This window comes from Tupaia chinensis, unplaced genomic scaffold, assembly GCF_000334495.1.
Source record: "Tupaia chinensis unplaced genomic scaffold, TupChi_1.0 Scaffold149922_1, whole genome shotgun sequence".
NCBI classification, from domain to species: Eukaryota; Metazoa; Chordata; class Mammalia; order Scandentia; family Tupaiidae; genus Tupaia; species Tupaia belangeri.
The window spans coordinates 1,860,746-1,879,312 of record NW_006209766.1 but is presented as its reverse complement, the minus strand read 5'-3'; the positions used below and the strand labels follow the sequence as shown (position 1 = coordinate 1,879,312).

At 46.2% G+C, this 18,567-nt stretch overlaps 1 protein-coding gene and 1 pseudogene across 1 annotated transcript in view; one reads left to right on the top strand and one right to left on the bottom strand.

Moving 5' to 3' along the window:
- WDR62 (WD repeat domain 62) overlaps positions 1 to 18,567 on the bottom strand; it is a 63,951-nt gene that overhangs the window by 26,312 nt on the left and 19,072 nt on the right. Inside the window, exons 10-14 of the mRNA XM_006171685.3 lie at positions 16,825 to 17,014; positions 7,195 to 7,332; positions 4,963 to 5,141; positions 2,827 to 2,918; positions 581 to 706 (exon numbers count right to left, since the gene is read on the bottom strand). Coding sequence (XP_006171747.1) covers positions 581 to 706; positions 2,827 to 2,918; positions 4,963 to 5,141; positions 7,195 to 7,332; positions 16,825 to 17,014 — 725 coding nt within the window. The remainder of the gene's footprint in view (positions 1 to 580; positions 707 to 2,826; positions 2,919 to 4,962; positions 5,142 to 7,194; positions 7,333 to 16,824; positions 17,015 to 18,567) is intronic.
- On the top strand, positions 13,611 to 13,891 carry LOC102499804 (HIG1 domain family member 1A, mitochondrial pseudogene; annotated as a pseudogene).

Below are 18,567 nucleotides of genomic sequence, written 5' to 3'. Positions count from 1 at the left end.
CTTAGCATGGTTTGAACGTGGTTTGGGGTTTTGACCAGTTAAACACCCACTGGGCCTGCCTCCCCTCCCCTTGTGATCCTTTAAGACCAGGGCTCGCCATTGGCATCTCCCCAGCCTTGAAGGGCTCCCTTTGATCCCTGGTTGAGTACAGCAGGCTCTTTATTTTTTTTAAGAATGATTTTTACTTAAATTTTATTTATTTTAATTTGACCAGAGAGGGACAGAGAGAGGAGGAGAGACAGAGAAAGAGAGAGAAGGAGAGAGAGACCTGATCATTAAAAAAAAGTTCAATTGGAGGCCGGCAGGTAGCATGGTGGTTGGGGCACTGGACTCCCACATGGCCAACTGCAGTTTGAGTACTGGACCTGGTGACTTTCTCTGTCTCTTAGTCAAATTTAAAAAAAAATAATAATAATAATAATAATAATTATTATTATTTTTTTAAAAGTTCAACCTTTGGATCTTGTGTCTAAATCCTTCTTCTTCTATTTAAGCTAGAGGGAAAGTGTGTTGGTACTGGCAAGCAAAGGGGCCTATCCGATCCGACAACATGGAGGAAGTGGGGGGGGCAGGGACTCACCAGCAAACTTAATGGCCGTGATGGAGGAAGAGTGGTCGTCCAGCGTCTGCTCCAGATTGTAGTTCTTCTCTACATTCAGCACGTGGATGAGCCGGTCTCGACTGGCTGAAGCCAGCAAGGTCAGTCCTGTGAGTAGAAAGGACGGGTCTGGGTTCCTAAGGCTGCTCGATGCCTCGGCCTCTTAGAAAAGTAACATAACCCAGTTGTACAGTCCTTGGAAAAATTCTTTTTTTTTTTTTTTTAAGAATTATTTTATTTAACTTTATTTATTCATTTATTTATTTTAATTTGATGAGAGAGGGACAAAGCAAGAGAGAGAGAGAAAGTGAGGAGGCAAGCCATCAGGTCTGGGACTTGAACCATGGTCAGTCATGTGGGAGTTCAGCGCCCTTAACCACCACGCTACCTGCTGTCCCTGGAAAAATTCTATCATCTGAATCAAGTCATGAGGAAAATAGAGGGGTCTGTAGTTCCAGAACTGTAGCCAACTTGCCTCAAACCAACAAAAAGTAACTCCGTCAGCTCTGTGTGGTCTTTCCCTGCAGCCCCTGAACTCTGGCATCTCATACCCCTCACCAGCAGCTCAGGCGGGACCAGTTGAACACAGACCATCCTGCACACCCACAGCAGGCATTCTAGCACAGCCCAGTGCTGGTTCCTGTAGCACAGCCCAGTGCTGGTTCCGGCTGAGCTCAAGTCTCTGGCATTCCCCTGAAGTCCTCTCAACCGTCTGGCCTCATCTAAAACCACGACTCCCTCCCTGAGTTCTGGCTACCATGTCTTGTCCAGGCCCCATGACTGCCTGCTACCACACTTCTTTCTGCAACTGGGCCTACTCTGGTCCCCTGGTCTGACTGAGGTCTAACAACACAACCCAAGAAGACAGGAGCTCAGGAAAGGTGTACTGAGCAAAGAGGAATTTAAAGAAAATTCGGAGGAGTAGAGGTACAGGGGATGGAAGTTAAAAAATAGCATGAAAAAAGTAATCATTTAGGGCCCGGCAAGTGTGGTGGTTAAGAGCACTAGACTCCCACATGGCCAACTGCAATTCAAGTCCCGGACCTGGCAGCTTGCTTTCTCACTTCCCCTCTCTCTTTCACTCTGTCCCTCTCTAGTCGAATTAAAAAATAAAATAAATAAAAATAAAGTTAAATAAAATAATTCTTTAAAAGAAAAGAAAAATAATAATTTAACTCCATCTTTAAAATATTCCTACCAAAATTCTATCATCTGAATCAAGTCATGAGGAAAACAGATAAACCCAAATTGAGGGAAATTCTGCAAAGCAATTGGCCTATTCTCTGCAGAAAGTCAAAGTCAAAAGACAGATAAAGTCCATGGCAGGCAGCAGGTGGTCTAGGGGAAGGTGATGGACTCCCACATGGCCAACCATGGTTCGGGTCCCGGACCCAGCAGCTTGAAAATCATACCAGGTATGTGTGTCTAAAATCTCAAGAGGAGACTGGAGGAAAAGAAACTGTGACATGGCCATTCTCCCAGAGGGTGATTTCTCCCTTTCCCAATCTCTGTCTCTCTCTGGCATGCACATGCACCCTATGGAAAAACCTTAAAAAAAAAAAATTAAGTCCATGGAAATGTTTCAGAATAAAGGGAACGAAAGAGCCTGGCACCTAAACTGTGAACCTAGACTAGAACACAGCAGTGCTGTGATGCAGGTACTCTTGCCATTATAATACCCTTGCCATTTTCTGTAGGCTTCAAACTTTTAAAACTCTAGTCATGTGTCACTTAACAGCAGGGACACAACCTGGGAAACGTGTTGTGAGGCGACTCCACAGTTGTGTGAACACCACAGAGTGCCCTTATACAAACCTACGTGTTCGGCCTATTATAGCCAGGTATAGGTGTGATCTCAGGGGACCGCCAGTACATATACGGTCCATCACTGACTGAGTGTCATTCTGGGACAACTGACTGCCGTGCCTGAGATCGTCAACCTTCTCCAGTAGGAGATGAGCTCATTTACACCTTGGCTAATTTAGAGATACACCTCTTTGGCTTAGGCGCTATGAGGTGCCAGGACCTGTGAGCAAGCCAAGCTGAGTTCTGTCAGCAGCTATCTTGCTTTCTAAAGCCGCAGCCACCTTGGTCCCCCGGGCCCGCAACTGAGGCCCTCACTATACACAGAACTCCCAGCTGTCATCTACAGTCCCACTAGACACTGACTACCCCTTTCTGAGGCTCTGCCAGGGGGCTGCCCCTGCTCCCCTTTGCCATGAGCTCACCTGTCTCAGGCTTGGAGTACTCTAGGCATAGCACCTCAGCATCGTGGGCTTCTACCTTGACCAGCTCGTCCATGAAGTGCAGCTCGTGGATCCTAGGAGACACACAGCCTGCTGTACCCTGCCCAGAGCCCCCAACACCCCAGCCCCAGGTGCTCGTCCACTGCCAGAAAAGGCCAGAACAGCTAGGTAGGCAGTATGGGAACCCCCTATCATGGCCCGTTAGTCTAGAGATGCCCAACCACATCTTCTCTTCCGGAAACCTGGCATTGTAAAGGGAGCAGTGTTGAGCCGGCACTTCAATAGGCACCAGCCTCTTATGGTTCAAGGGCCAGAATATACTCCCTGGGATCTAGGACAGTCCTGGGGGCCAGGCATTTGTGCAGGCTGTATCAAAGGCACTCCTTGAGCATGGGTCAGGGGTCAGAGGTCATAGTCAATGATAGCACCTATGGATGAAGACCTCTACTTCCAATCTCTCATTCTTTCTTCTTTTAACTGCTAGAATGTGATGGGGTTGGCAGGTGGCATGGTGATTAAGGCACTGGATTCCCACATGGTTCAAGTCCTGGACCTGGCAGCTTGCTTTCTTACTCTCTCTCTCTCTCTGGTCAAATTATAAAATAATAATGACAAATAAAATCAAATAAATAATTCTTTTAAAAAATGGTGATAGGGGGTCAGCAGTTAGCCTAATGGCTATGTTGCTGGACTCCCACGTAGTCAACCACAGTTCGAGTCCAGGACCCGGTGGCTTAAACTCATGCCGGGCACGTGTGCGTGCGTGCCCAAGATCCCGAGAGGAGAATGGAGGAGAAGGGATTGCAGCATGGCCATCCCCCTTGGGGGGTGATTTCTCGCTTTCTATCTCTCTGTCTCTCTCTGTCTGTCTGGCGAGTGCACACGCCCTATAGCAAAAACCTCTAAAAAAAAAATTTTTTTTAAATGGTGCATACACTCACAGGAGAGAGAGAGAGAGAGAGATAATATCCCTAATGAGGCATAGTGTCCTTGGCAATCCCCCTTTCCACTCTGTTGAGATTTGGGGTGTGCATATGCAAGAGCTCAGAGTGATTTTCAAGTCACTGGACTGGTCATGTGGGATCAGGCTCCCTTAACCACTAGGCTACAAAGCCAGCCCGAATCCCTCATTCTCATTCCCCCACAACCTCTCATTCTTAAAGAATCTCAAATTCTTTATTCTTTCTATATGGAATCAATCAACATGCCATTTCCACTCCTCTATCTTTACCTGTGTGTCCTTAGCCTAGACGCTTCGCCTCTCTTGTCTCAAGTAAACCATTTGAAGAACGGAGCTAAGAAAAGCACTGGCATCAGAGGGCCAGTGTGAGGATACACAGTGCAATACATACACACAGGGATACGTACGGTGCTCAGGTGGGCGTCTGGACGGGGGAGAGTGTGATACCTACGTCAGGTCTCGTTACGGCAGAGCCTCACTGTGAGCAGCCCACTGACACAGTCAGTTTGGCTCATGTAGTGACTGAGATCACAATGGTTGCCAATATTTAAAAACCAGAATTTCACAGGATAAACCCTGCACTTTTTGCTCTTCTTGGACAACGAGAATATATGACAACTGGGAGCCTGCTCTGCTGTGTGGTGGCTGCCTATTTATGGGGCCCACGCTATCTAGTTCCCTGTCTCTTTTATCCCTCAACAGCTCCAACCCCCAGGTGGTCCAAGCTGTCACCTGTTATCTCACACCAGGTTCCTATGACAGGGTTTATGTTCTACCAGCACTTAGCAGGCTGGTAACACCTTGAGGAACCTCGGCAGGTGGGTAAACAGCCTGAGCCTTCAAATGTCCCACACCTCCCTGGCTGCTCTCCCAGTGCCACTGGGACCCCCTCCAGCTGGTACCTTCACTGACAATTCCACGCTGTTGCCACATGGCTGGTGAAAGTGTCGCTCTGCCCCGGAGCCATGTGTCTACTCGACAGGCAATATATGAAACAGGAAGCCCCTCCCCAGCTTAAGTTCCCAGGGGTGAACTGCTACTCAAGTCCTTCATTCCCAGTGGGCCACTGGGGCTGCCAAGGCCAGGGCTCCTCCCCATCGCCCTCAGAACCCAAGCCAGAGCTGGGAGATGCACCAGCCCCACCAGGGCTCACTTGCCTCAGATTTCCACTTCGGTCTCCTGAAGCCAAGTGCTGGCCATCAGGACTGACCTGCATGACTCGCACCCCGGCTTTCACGTCCACAGGTGTCACGTTGTCACTTCCCCGGTCTGGGAAGTGTGACATGTCCTGTAGGTGCTGGATGTCATTCTCCACATACACCACCTTCAGCAGGGTCTGCAGGAAGGAGAGGGCAGAGTTCAGGTCAGTGCTGCAAGGAGCTCAGAAGGGCCTCTAGGACTCTCTGCCTCCCCATAGCCAGTCTCTCTTTCTTCATTAGTAACAGAACTCTGATTGTGAGCTGGACGCTTCACCACTCAGAATAATAACTGTGTTTCAGAGGCTCCCCTGCAGCTAGATGAGGCCATGTGAATAGACTCTGCATGAGGAGATGTAAAGAGAGCGAGTGCTCTTCCACTGTCTTTCCTCCATCACGCTGCCTGGAACTTGGGTATGATGGCTGGTACCCAACAGTGGCTCAGGAGGACAATGGCCACTCCTGCCAACTACAGAGTAGAGAGCTGGAAGGTGCCTGGGTCTCTATGGGCTTTTCGTAGCTGCCCAAACACCCCAGACTGATTACCTCCAGACTACTTTTATGAGTCAGAACACCACTTACTTTAAGTTTCCCTACCATGTGCAGCCAAATGCAATATGCACACTAAGGTGCAGGAGGGAAATGGCAGCGGTGCGGGGAGGGCGGTGGTGAGGAGCAGGAAAGGAGCACCTGCTAGACACACCCTGCATTAAGAGCCTTTTTTGTTCCAGCCACCCTGCCAAGTTTTCCAACCCTCCAAGCTCTTTCTCAACTCAGAGCCTTTGCACAGGCTCCTCCCTCGGTGTGAAACACTCTCCCTAACCTTTTTTTTTTTTTGTCTGGAGAGGTTTTCGCTATAGGGCGCGTGCGCTCGCCAGACAGAGAGAGACAGACAGAAAGTGAGAAATCACCCCCCAGGGGGGATGGCCATGCTACAATCCCTTCTCCTCCATTCTCCTCTCGGGATCTTGGGCACGCACGCACATGTGCCCAGCGTGAGTTTTAAGCCACCGGGTCCGGGACTTGAACTGTGGTCGACTACATGGGAGTCCAGTGACATAGCCATTACGCTGACTGCTGGTCCCTCCCCTAACCTTCTTTTTTTTTTTCCTTTGGAGAGGTTTTTGCTATAGGGCACGTGTGCTCGCCAGACAGACAGAGACGGAGAGACAGAAAGCGAGAAATCACCCCCCAGGGGGGATGGCCATGCTACAATCCCTTCTCCTCCATTCTCCTCTCGGGATCTTGGGCACGCACGCACACGCGCCCGGCATGAGTTTAAGCCACCGGGTCTGGGACTCAAACTGTGGTTGACTATGTGGGAGTCTAGCAACATAGCCATTATGCTAACTGCTGGTCCTGCCCTCCCCTAACCTTCTTTACTCTTCCCAACCCTCCACGGCTCAGCTCAGTGCATCTTCACAGGCAGCTGATCCTGGGGAAGAGCTCAAACAACACTGTTTCATGTTCTAATCACATCCTGCAGTCTTCTTTCACGGTGCCTACTGCACTTGTGATGATACAGAACTTGTACAATTATTGGCTCACTGTCGTCTGACTAGACTGGAGGTCTAGTGGCAAAGGGGTCTGTCTTAGTTACTGCTGTGTCCCCAGCTTATGTGAAACCCCTCACATAGACCTCCATAAGTATCTGCAGAATAAATGCACGATTTGGGCCTTCGCTCCCCAGGGAAGCTCCCTCACTGACCTAGCAATACTAACCCAATGTTCCTCAGCAAACTATTTTCTCCCCAGACTACCAGGATAGTTCCCCTTTAGAACCCTGCCAGCACCTGACCCAAGGCCTCACTGCATGGCAGCTGGTTAGACAGAGGAAGCCCCTATCTGGCTTAGGGCTAGACATATGCTCTCCCAAGGAGTTCCAACTCAAGACTTGGGGAGCAGTTGCGTCTCTGTTGAGTGTGCTGGGCTGCTTGGAGTGGCCATGTCCCACACACACACCTGGAGAGCAGGAGCTCATTGGCAGAGAGAACCAGAGAGGACAGGCCATGCCACCTCAGAAAGAGAGAGAGAAACAAAAGGAAGGAGCGCCAAGTGGCCTACCTTGGTCTTTGGTAGCTGCCCTAGTAAAGTCTAACACCTAGATTCCATAGACTCCCTTCTGCCCCCGATGCCTAGCTTAAAGTAGGTCTCTGTTACTCCTCAAAGGTGGATCACGGTGAAGCCACTCACATTGCTGAAGATGTTTTTCTTCCGGTGAGAGTCAGGGCTGTTATCCATGTTCCAGAAGCGGATGGTGTTGTCTGAGGAACAAGTCAGAAAAGATCCTGATGGCAAACAAGCTGTCTGATCTTCAAACTCAGGATACACCTACAGCTCCCAGAGGAAAAAAGCAAAAGGAGATTCATTACAACCATCTCAATGATACCTCAATGTGATATACTGTTGCATTTTGGTGCAAAAAAGTAAATTCAAGGTAAACAGGCACAGTTTACCTTCTAAATGTTAAAAATAAACAGGGATCAGCAGATGGTGTAATGGTTACGTTGCTGGACACCCATGTACTCGATCGCAGTTTGAGTCCCAGACCCAGTGAATTAAAACTTATGCCAGGTGCATGTGCATGTGTGCTCAACATTCTGAGAGGAAAATGGAGAAGGGATTGCGGCATGGCCATTTCACCTGGGGGCTGGGGGGAGGGGGTTAGTTCCTGCTTTCTGTCCCCTGTCTCTCTCTCTCATTTTTTTTTTTTTCCGGAGAGGTTTTTGCTACAGGGTGCATGTGCTTGCCAGAAAGACAGAGAGAGACAGGGAGACAGAAAGCGAGAAATTACCCACCATGGGGGATAGCCATGCTGCAATCCCTTCTCCTCCATTCTCCTTTCAGGATCTTGGGCACACATGCACACACGCCTGGCATGGTGTTTTTTTCTTTCTTTCTTTCTTTCTTTTTTTTTTAGAGGTTTTTGCTATAGGGCACATATGCTCGCCAGACAGACAGAGAGACTGAAAGCGAGAAATCACCCCCGGGGGGAATGGCCACGCCACAATCCCTTCTCCTCCATTCTCCTCTAGGGATCCTGGGCACGCACACACATGCGCCCAGTGTGAGTTTTAAGTCACTGGGTGCAGGATTCAAATTGCGGTCGACTACATAGGAGTCCAGCGACATAGCCATTATGCTAACTGCTGGTCCCCCTCTGTCTAGCAAGCACACATGCCTATAGCAAAAATCTCTCTAAAAATAAACAAACAAGCAAACAAACAATAAGAAATCCCTGAAGAAACCAAATCAAGGGAACAGAAAAAAATACTGAAGGCTCTAATTTAAGAATATTGATTAGGGCCCATCATCCTACTGTATGGTGGGAATCCTACATGGTCAACAGTGCAGTTCAAGCCCTGGCCTCAGTAGCCTGATACACACTCTGGGCATGTGTGTGAATGCATCCCAAAGCACAACAGAATGGAGAGATCATGGCACAATTATTCCCCATTGGAGGACGTTACCTCTCTCTCTGTCTCTCTCTGGTGAGTGCATGTATCCTTTAGCAAAATTTAGGGGAAAAAAAGGTTTGTCTTTTGTTTATTTTACCCCCAGGTTTTTGCCATAGGGTAGGTGCGCTTGCCAGAGTGAGACAGAGACAGAGAGGGAAAGTGAGAAATAACCCCCTAGGAAGGATGGCCATGCCACAATCCTTTCTCCTCCATTCTCCTCTCAGGATCTGGGGCATGCATGCACACGCACCCAGTGTGATTTTAAAGCTGTTGAGTCCAGGACTCAAACCTACTACTTGGCCATGTGGGATTCAGCTGCCTTAACCTCCACACTACTTGCTGGTCCCAAGCCTAGCATTTTATATCCAGCAAAAGTGACTTTCAAGTATAAAGGACACAGACAAACTGTTATAAGTATACAAAAACTCAAACCAGGAAATACTCTATGAACGTTTCCTAACAAATCTACAGAATGAGCTGCAGACAACAAAGATGACTAGTAAGACACTGACATAAGGGAGGACTGGGGCCAGCAGATGGCACAGTGATGACATCGCAGGGCTCCCACAGGGCCAGCAGTGGTACTAATCCCGGACCCACTGGCTTGAAACTCATGCCAGGCACATGTGCGTGAGTATCCAAGACCCCAGGAGGAAAAGGGATCGCACAGTGGCCATCCCCTCTGTAGGGAGTGATTTCTTACTTTCTCTCTCATTGTGTGTCTCTCTCCCACCCCAGTTCATGTGTCCTAATGCAGAAACCTCTAAAGACAAAAAGAATGAATGAGGGTTAGGTCAATGGGTGGTGTGGAGGATAAGGTGCTAGATCCTGACTCCATAGTTTAAGTTCCAGCCTAAGTGGCTTAAAAATCATGCCAGACATGTATGTGTGTTCAAAACCCCAACAGGAGACTGGAGGAGAAGGGATTGAGGTGTGGCCATCCCAGGGCTGACTTCTTATTTTCCCTTTCTCTATCTTGCTCTGGCAAGTCCACATGCCCTAGCAAAACTAAAAAAATTAAATTAATAAATAGATGAAAGTCAAGTGATACATCTGAAAATCACTGCCATCACTGATAACGGCAGAACAGAAACTCCAGAAAGCTGACTTTCCATTCAAGCAACTATTAAACTGGCCCGAACTGTCAGAGTCAACTTTTTCAAAAGATCTAGTGAGTCCCACCAGAGGAGTGCCTGATTAAAAAGAAAAAAAAGTCAAGTAAAAAGAAAGGCCGCTGAACTTGGGCATTTGAGAAAGTTTCAGTCACATCACTATCTGGCACTAAGATGACAGGACAGAGGCTTTGGCAGCAACATACAAGAAAACATAGAGTCTTTACAAAAAATAGTTCGGGAAGGTCACTAAACAACAAAAACCACAACCCATAACTATTAGCAAAAAACAAACCCTGGGAAAGAAGAACCGATTTCTTTTTTCTTTTTTTTTTTTAGAGGTTTTTGCTATAGGGCGTGTGCGCTCACCAGACAGACAGAGAGAGACAGAGAGACAGAAAGCGAGAAATCACCCCCCAGGGGGGATGGCCACGCCGCAATCCTTTCTCCTCCATTCTCCTCTTGGGATCTTGGGCACGCATGCACACGCGCCCGGCGTGAGTTTAAGCCACTGGGTCCGGGACTCGAACCGCGGTCGACTACGTGAGAGTCCAGCGACATAGCCATTACGCTAACTGCTGGTCCCAATACAGTATTCTACAAAATATTATGAGGTAGCCATGCAACAAAAAAAAAGTATGGCCCACTCACAGAAAAAAGAAATGAACTGAAACTGTGCCCAAGAAAGTCCAGATTGGACTTCTTTCTTTTTAAGAATTATTTTATTTAGCTTTATTTATTTTAATTTGACCAGAGAGGGACAGAGCCAGAGCGAGAGGGAAAGTGAAAAAGCAAGCCGCCAGGTCTGGGACTCAAACCATGGTCAGTCATATGGGAGTCCAGCAGACCCAACTACCATTGGCACCTGCCAGCCTCCCCTCTCTCTCTTTTTTTTTTTTTTTAGAATTATTTTATTTGTACTTTCCCTGCCAACACCGAGTCCCACAGAGGCAGGCTCAGGTGTATTCAAGATTCAGCTCCACCCATAATCTACCACCATGGCTGAGGAAGGCATTGCTGCTGGAGGTATAATGGACGTTAATACTGCTTTACAAGAGGTGCAGAAGACCACCTGCATCCGTGATGGCCTAGCAGGTAGAATTCGGGAAGCCGCCAAGGACTTAGACAAGCACCAAGCTCACTTGTGTGTGGTTGCATCCAACTGTGATAAACCTAAGTATGTCAAGTTTGTGGAGGCCCTTCGTGCCAAACACCAAATCAATCTGATTAAGACTGATGACAACAAGAAAGTAGGAGAATGGGTAGGCCTCTGTAAAATTGACAGAAAGGGGAAACCCTGTAAAGTGGTTGGTTGCAGTTGTGTAGTAGTTAAGGACTATGGCAAGGAATCTCAGACCAAGGATATCATTGAAGAGGACTTGAAATGAAAGAAAGAAAAAGATAATAAAAATTGGCTAGTGAAAAAAGGAATTATTTTATTTAACTTTATTTACTCATTTATTTTTAATTAGACCAGAGAAGGACAGAAAGAGAGAGAGAGAGAGAAAGTGAGACAGCAAGCCGCCAGATCTGGGACTTGAACTGTAGCTGGCCATGTGGAAGTCCAGTGCCCTTAACCACCATGACACCTGCTGTCCCCCAGGTTGGACTTCTAAATCAACTGTCTTAAATACACTGGAAGAGACAAAGGAAACTGGCGACAAAGAACCAAAGGAAACAAGAAGGAAGTCTTACCAAACAGAGAATATCAATAAAGAAATAAAAAATATAAAAGGGGGGAGCGGCAGGTAGTGTGGTGATTAAGGGCACTGGACTCCCACATGGCTGGCCATGGTTTGAGTCCTGGACCTGGCAGCTTGTTGTCTCACTTTCTCTCTCTCTCTCTCTGTCCCTCTCTGGTCAAATTAAAATAAGTAAATAAATAAATTAAATTAAATTAAATAATTCTTTAAAAAAAACATAAAAAGGAATTTTTTTAAAAACTGGAGCTGAAAATTATAACTAAAATGAAAAATTCACTAGGGTTCAACAATAGATTTTACAGACCAAATAAAGAATCAGTAAACTTGAAGATAGGTCAGCTGAAATTACCTAGTCTAAGCAACAACAAAAAAAAGTATCATGAAAAATGAACAGAGCCACAGCCAGCCCTGTAGCCTGGTAGTTAAACGGGCTGGGCTCCATGTGACCAACTGTGCAATTTCAGTCCCAGTCCTGCAGCTTGAAAGTCATGCCAGACATGTGTGAATGCAGGCCCAGAATCCTAAAAGACAGAGGAGAGAAGATTGTGCTGTGAACACACCCCTCTGGGGTGTGCTTTTTTTTCTTTCTATTTCTTTCTCTCTCTGAAAGTGTACATGCCCTTTGGCAATTAAAAAATAAACAAAAAAACAGTGGCTTAAACTCATGCAGGGCGCATGTGTGTACGTGCCCAAGATCCCGAGAGGAGAATGGAGGAGAAGGGATTGCGGTGTGGCCATCTCCCCTGCGGGGTGATTTCTCGCTTTCTGTCTCTCTGTCTCTCTCTGTCTGGCGAGCGCATGCGCCCTATAGCAAAAACCTCTCCAAAAATAAATATATTAACAGTTGATTTATCATCAGAAACTATGGAACCAGAAAACAAAGGATGACATAAAGAACAGAATGAAAAACAACAACAACAACAACACAACAAGAAAATGTATTATCCAAGACTACTGTACAGAGCAAAACTATCCTTCGAAAAAGGATAAATCGAAACATTCCCAGATACACAGAAGCTAAGAGACTTATCACTAATAGACTCATTCTATAAGAGCTGCTAAAAGGAATCCTTCAGGATAAAGTGAAAAGACAATAGATAACATCTCAAAGGCATATGAAGAAAGAATGAGTACTGGTAAATTTAAACTACATAGATTAATATAAATAAGTGATATAAAATTCAGTATTATGTCATTTTTTGTTTATAACTATTCTTTCACTTCTTACGTGATTTAAAAGACAAATTCAGAAGATAATAAGTCAATGTTAATGGGGACACAATGTATAAAGGCATAATTTGTGATAACAGTAACATAAATAGGGAGAGACAGGGCTGAAAAAGAACAGAGTGTTTATATACCATTGAATTGAAATTGGTATTATTTCAAACTAGTCTGTTCTAAATTTGTCACTTATAGGAGCCATCAGGTGGCACCGTGGTTAAGATGCTAGACTCCCAAATGGTTGAACATGGTTTGAACATCAGACTGGGAGGCTTGAAAATCATACCAGGAGCATACACATGCATGCCTTAAAATCCCAAGAGAAGAATGGAGGAGAAGGGACTGCAGTGTGGCCATCCCTCCTGGGGGAATGATTTCTTACTGTCCCTCTCAGTTTCTCTCTCTACCGGCTCTATGGCAAAAATCTTAAAAAAAAAAAAAAAAAAGAGATGTCAATTGTTATCTTTCACTGAAGAGCATTAAAAGTATAGTATATAGAGAAAAAAGGAGCAGGATGGCAAAAGTAAGTTTTTCCTTAGGAGCAATTTACTTTTTTTAAAAAAAGAATTATTGGGAACCAGCAGTTAGTGCAATGGCTATGTCGCTGGACTCCCATGTAGTCGACCGCGGTTTGCGTCCCGGACCTGGTGGCTTAAACTCATGCCGGGCGCGTGTGCATGCGTGCCCAAGATCCCGAGAGGAGAATGGAGGAGAAGGGATTGTGGCGTGACCATCCCCCCTGGGGGGTGATTTCTCGCTTTCTGTCTCATGTCTGTCTCTGTCTGTCTGGCGAGCGCGAAAACCTCTCCAAAAAAAAAAGAATTATTCATTTAATTAATTAATTGATTGATTGATTTAAAATTTGACCAAAGAAAGAGAGGGAAAACGAGAAAGCAAACTGCCAGGTCTGGGACTCAAACTGCTGTTGGCTACGTGGGAGTCCAGCGCACCAACCACCACACCACATGACAGCCCAATGAGTAATTACTTTAAATGTAAATGGGTTAAGTTCTCTTATCAAAAGTCAGTGACTGGGGAGAAGCAATTGGAGTCTGAGGAGTTACACTGTAATCAAACCTAACAGAAAATCCTGGGAAGATTCTTCAGTCACCATGACAACCAACAATGGTGCTTCTTTTTCTTCATATGATGAAGATCAGGGATCCAAACTTACCTGAAAAGCCAAATAGGCATAATTCATCCCCATTGGAATGGTAGGCTTTGCAGCAATGTTGCATACGGATTATACACATTGAGGAGCAGGGGAAATACTAAAATGTCTGTTCACCTGATCTACACGTGTGTGGCAGCCCAAGGCTTTGTTGTAGGAGCAATGATTCTTGGTATGGGCTATTCCATGTATTGGGAATTCTGAGCAAAACCTAGACCTTAGAAGAAGAGATACTAGGGACAGCAGGTGGCATGGTGGTTAAGGTGCTGGATTCCCACATGGTGGATGACGGTTTGAGTCCCAGATCTGGTGGTTTGCTTTCTCACTTTGCCTCTCTTTCTCTCAGGTCAAATTAAAACATAATAATAAATAAATGAAATAAATATATTTTAAAAAGAGAGAGAGAGAGAAAGGTGCTGTCTTGGTCTTATTGGATGTGCTTGCTTTAGTTAGACATCTCCTAATGAGGTTAACAAGTTTGGGTCAAAAACAAATCATTTGGGGAACCAGCAGTTAGCGTAATGGCTATGTCGCTGGACTCCCACGTAGTCGACCGCGGTTCGTGTCCCGGACCCGGTGGCTTAAAACTCACGCAGGGCGCGTGTGCGTGCGTGCCCAAGATCCCGAGAGGACAATGGAAGAGAAGGGATTGCGGCGTGACCGTCCCCCCTGGGGGGTGATTTCTCGCTTTCTGTCTCTATGTCTCTCTCTGTCTGTCTGGCGAGCGCACGCGCCCTACAGTGAAAATCTCTCAAAAAAAAAAAAAAAAAAAAAAACAAAAAAAAAATCATTTGATGGGTTCAAATAATAAGGCATTTTGAATATTGGCCTCCTTCCTCACAGACTTGATTTGCCTGGTGACCAAAACTATTAGTGACCAATTCACTAACTATGTCATTTAGGAAAGTCAAATTAACACAAAAGAAGCCTGTCGCACAAATGCACTCTGTAGTGTTAAAATCTCTACCTTCTTAAACTCTGATGATGAAACTAGAAGACTACGGACTAACCTTGCAGTACTCTCAGACTACTGCAGAATATCTCATGCTTTGGATGTTATATAAGAGTCTTGTTTACCCAGGTTAATTTAACATTTTTTCGTGTGCTTTGGGGACTGGTTGAATACGTCAGTACTTTAGTAGTGGCCAACCATGTGAGATTCTGCTCCCTTAACCACTACACTAGGGACTGGCCCTAATTATTTTTTTTAAAGGTTTTTGCCATGTGGTATGTGCATTCCCTTAAGAGAGAGAGAGAGAGTGAGAAAGTGAGAAATCTGCCCCCACCCCCCAGGGGGGGGATGGCCACAACACTGTGATTTTCCTTATTTTTTTTTTTGGTAGAGGGCACAACACTGTGATTTTCCTTATTTTTTTTTTTTGGTAGAGGTTTTTGCTTCAGGGTGCATGTGCTCACTGGAGAGAGAGAGAGAGAGAGAGAGATGGTGAGATGAAAAGTGAGAAATCACCCGCCCAGGGGGATGGCCATGCAGCAATCCCTTCTCCTCCCAGGATCTTGGGCACACATGCACATGTCCAGGTGTGAGTTTTATGCTACCGGGTCCAGGACTTGAACTGCATTCGGCCAGGTAGGAGTCCAGTGATGTAACTGCTATGCCATCTGCTGGACCTGCCACTATGATTTTCAATCCACTGGGTCCAGGACTCAAACTGTGGTCAGCCTTGAACCAAGGTTGGCCTCGAACCACAGTTGGCCATGTACGAGTCTAATCCCTTAACTACTATGCCACCTGCTAGTTCCTCTAATTAAAAAAAAAAAAGTAAAATATATTGGGTTGGTGGGAAAGTCATGATGCATTTTTACATAGAAAGACATAGATGCATTATGATCTTTCTAATGACCCAGTATTCCGTATGTAAACATTTAAAGTTATTAAAGACCATTCTTGTTAAATGAAAACAAGTGCTATCCATGAAAGCAGACTTAAGCAAAGAGCTGAATAATGCCTATTCAAGAGGACAAAGATCTTTCTCACAATCTTGAACTGAATCATTGAAAAACAATTTCTCGGGACCAGCAGTTAGCATAATGGCTGTGTCGCTGGACTCCCATGTAGTTGACCACGGTTCGCGTCGCGCGCGTGCCAAGATCTCGAGAGGAGCATGGAGGAGAAGGGATTGCGGTGTGGCCATCCCCCCGGAGGGTGATTTCTCGCTTTCTGTCTCTCTGTCTCTCTCTGTCTGTCTGGCGAGCGCATGCACCCTGTAGCAAAACAAAAAAGAAAAAAAACTCTCCAAAAAAAAAAAAGAAAAGAAAAAAAACAAAAAAACAATTTCTCTAGGACAAAAATTCCCAGTAGTAAATTTTTCCATAAAAAAAAAAAAAAAGGAGAGAGAGAGAAAATAAATAAATAAAAAAGTAGAATTCGGGTCAGAAGGTGGTGTGATGGTTGGGGCACTGGACTCCCACATGGCTGACTGCAGTTCAAGTCCCAAACCTGGCAGCTTGCTTTCTCCTTCTCTCTCTCTCTCTAGCTCTGGTAAGTTCCCATGCCCTTTAGCAAATTAAAATAACAACAATAATAATAATAAATAAAATTAAATACATCTTTTTTTAAAAAAAAAAAAAGGCAGAATTCTCTCTCTGCCAGTTGTCTTTTACGCAGGGAGTACTTAGGACAGCTTTAGAGAATGAAAAGAAAATCCACAAGTTCATTCTCAGAAAACAAAAATGTCAATTTAAAAAAAGAAAAAGAAAAAAAAAAGCAGTAAAATATACAAATGATCCCCACAGTAAACTGAGGGGCACATGTGCCTGCCACAGGACCTTGGCTCTCGCTCTTCTCCCCCATAGTCACATGGCTCACTCCCTGCCTTCCTGTGGGTCTTTGCTCATATGTCTCACCTTAGAAGAGGCCTTCCCTGACCACTCTCTCTAGACTAGATCCTTTTTCCCCTCTTCTGCTTCAGCTTTAATCAGAAAGGTTTTGCTACTTAGCATGCTATGTATGAGAGTGTGAGCTCCAAGAGGGCAGGACTTTTGTCTGTTTCCTTCTTAGCTGTGTCTCCAGCACCTAGAACAGGGCCTGACACATAGTAGGAGTCAACAGGTTCCCAAACTCTGTGGAGGCTTTCTCCAGCCAAGCCCCCAAATGGCGGATGAGCAGGGGTAGAGAGAGGGAGAGAGGTGCTCACCTCCACATTCCAGACGTAGGAGCTGTGGAAGAGCTCCGACCACACCTTGCCCACTTTGTTGATGTCCTTGACATCCCAGATGTAGATGCTGTGGTCTTTATACACGCAGGACAGCCACTGGTGGACGGGGTCGAAGGTCAGTGCCACTGTGTCTGGGTAGACTGCTTCTGCTTTCCTGCAGAAGAGGAAGCTGACAAGGCCACATGGATTATCAACTGCCATCAGTGTTGCTGTGAGGAGTGACAGCCACTCTGGTGGCACTGGAGCTGCCTTCTTCCTGGTAATGCCATTCTTCACAGTACTGGGGCCATCCATCATCCTACTGCAACTCCACTCCTTCCTCCTTCCTCTTCCTTTACTTAGTTTCTAATACAGAGGTTGCAAACTAGAAGCCTCTGCCTGGGCCCTGAGAGCCACAGTTTTTATTAATATTTCTCTCCCCTCTTTCCATTCAACCCATGCTCCTGTCCCCTCTCTCTCAGCATAGAAGGATAACAGGAAAACCTCAGATCGCCTCTCTTTTTGGCCTCCCCAACAAATAATCAAAAGCCCTTGTGTTGGGGCCAGCAGATGGCATAGCAGTTACATCGCTGGATTCTCACATGGCCAACTGTGGTTCGAGTACCAGATCCGGCTTGAGACTCACTCTGGGCGTTTGAGTGTGTGTGTGTGTGTGTGTGTGTGTGTGTGTGTGTGCATGCTAAAGATCCCAGAAGGAGGATAGATAGAGAAGGGATTGCAGCAGACGTGGCCATTCTCCCCCAGGGGCTGATTTCTCACTTTCCCTCTCACTGTCTGTCTCTCTTTGCAGTGCACATGCCCTAAAGCAAAAACAAAGAAAAACTCCTAAAAAACAAACAAATAAACAAAACCATTTGTAAGGGTGCTGGGAATATGTCCTCTGGCCTGGGGCCTTCCTAGAGCTTACTGAGCACTTACCATGTGCCAGGCAAAATTAGCTACACTGAGTTCATACAATTGTCACAAGAGATAGGTACTGTATTTTATGAATGGGGAAACTGAAACCTGGGAGGTGTGATGGCCTGCCTCAGGTCACGCAGCATGCAACAGAAGGTGGCACAGTTGGGCAGTCCGGCTATTGCAACTTACCACTGTGTGCAATGTGCTCACCCACTCCCCCTTTCTGCTTCACCATACTCCATCACCTGCTCTAGGCTCTCTCTTAGAAAAGGCACTCAGAAGCTGGTATATAGCAATTTGCACAGAGGCAGCCCCAAGCAGCCAGTGCTATAGATTAACTCCTTCCCTTCCATAAAACAGGCTGACAATAAATGAGAAGATAAGCCACGGCTTAGCACCTCCATGCACTCTCTACAAGGCAGCCATGGGTCAGGGCATCTAACATGCCAGCCCGCCAATGCCTAAAACCCAGTGGCTGCTCACTGACCTTGGACGAAACTACTAGCTCTTCCCACTAGCCTCTTCAGACATGGTCTCCCACCTTCCTCCCCCTGCACACAAGGCTCTAGCCACGGAGCTCCCCCATCCCTACAATATGCCATGCCCTGTGTGTCGTCTCCTAAGGCTTTATACTTGTGTTGGCCCAGCTCTCCACACAGCTGGCTCCACCTCCAGGCACCCTTCTCCGAGTTGCTGCTTTATGGGGGCAGAGATTTTGCTGCCTTGTTTCAACCTTCTCCTGCCTCTAGCCCAGAGCTGGCACTTAATGGCTGCTTAATAAATGCTGGTTGCATGGATGAAAATGTTCTATTACATTCATAC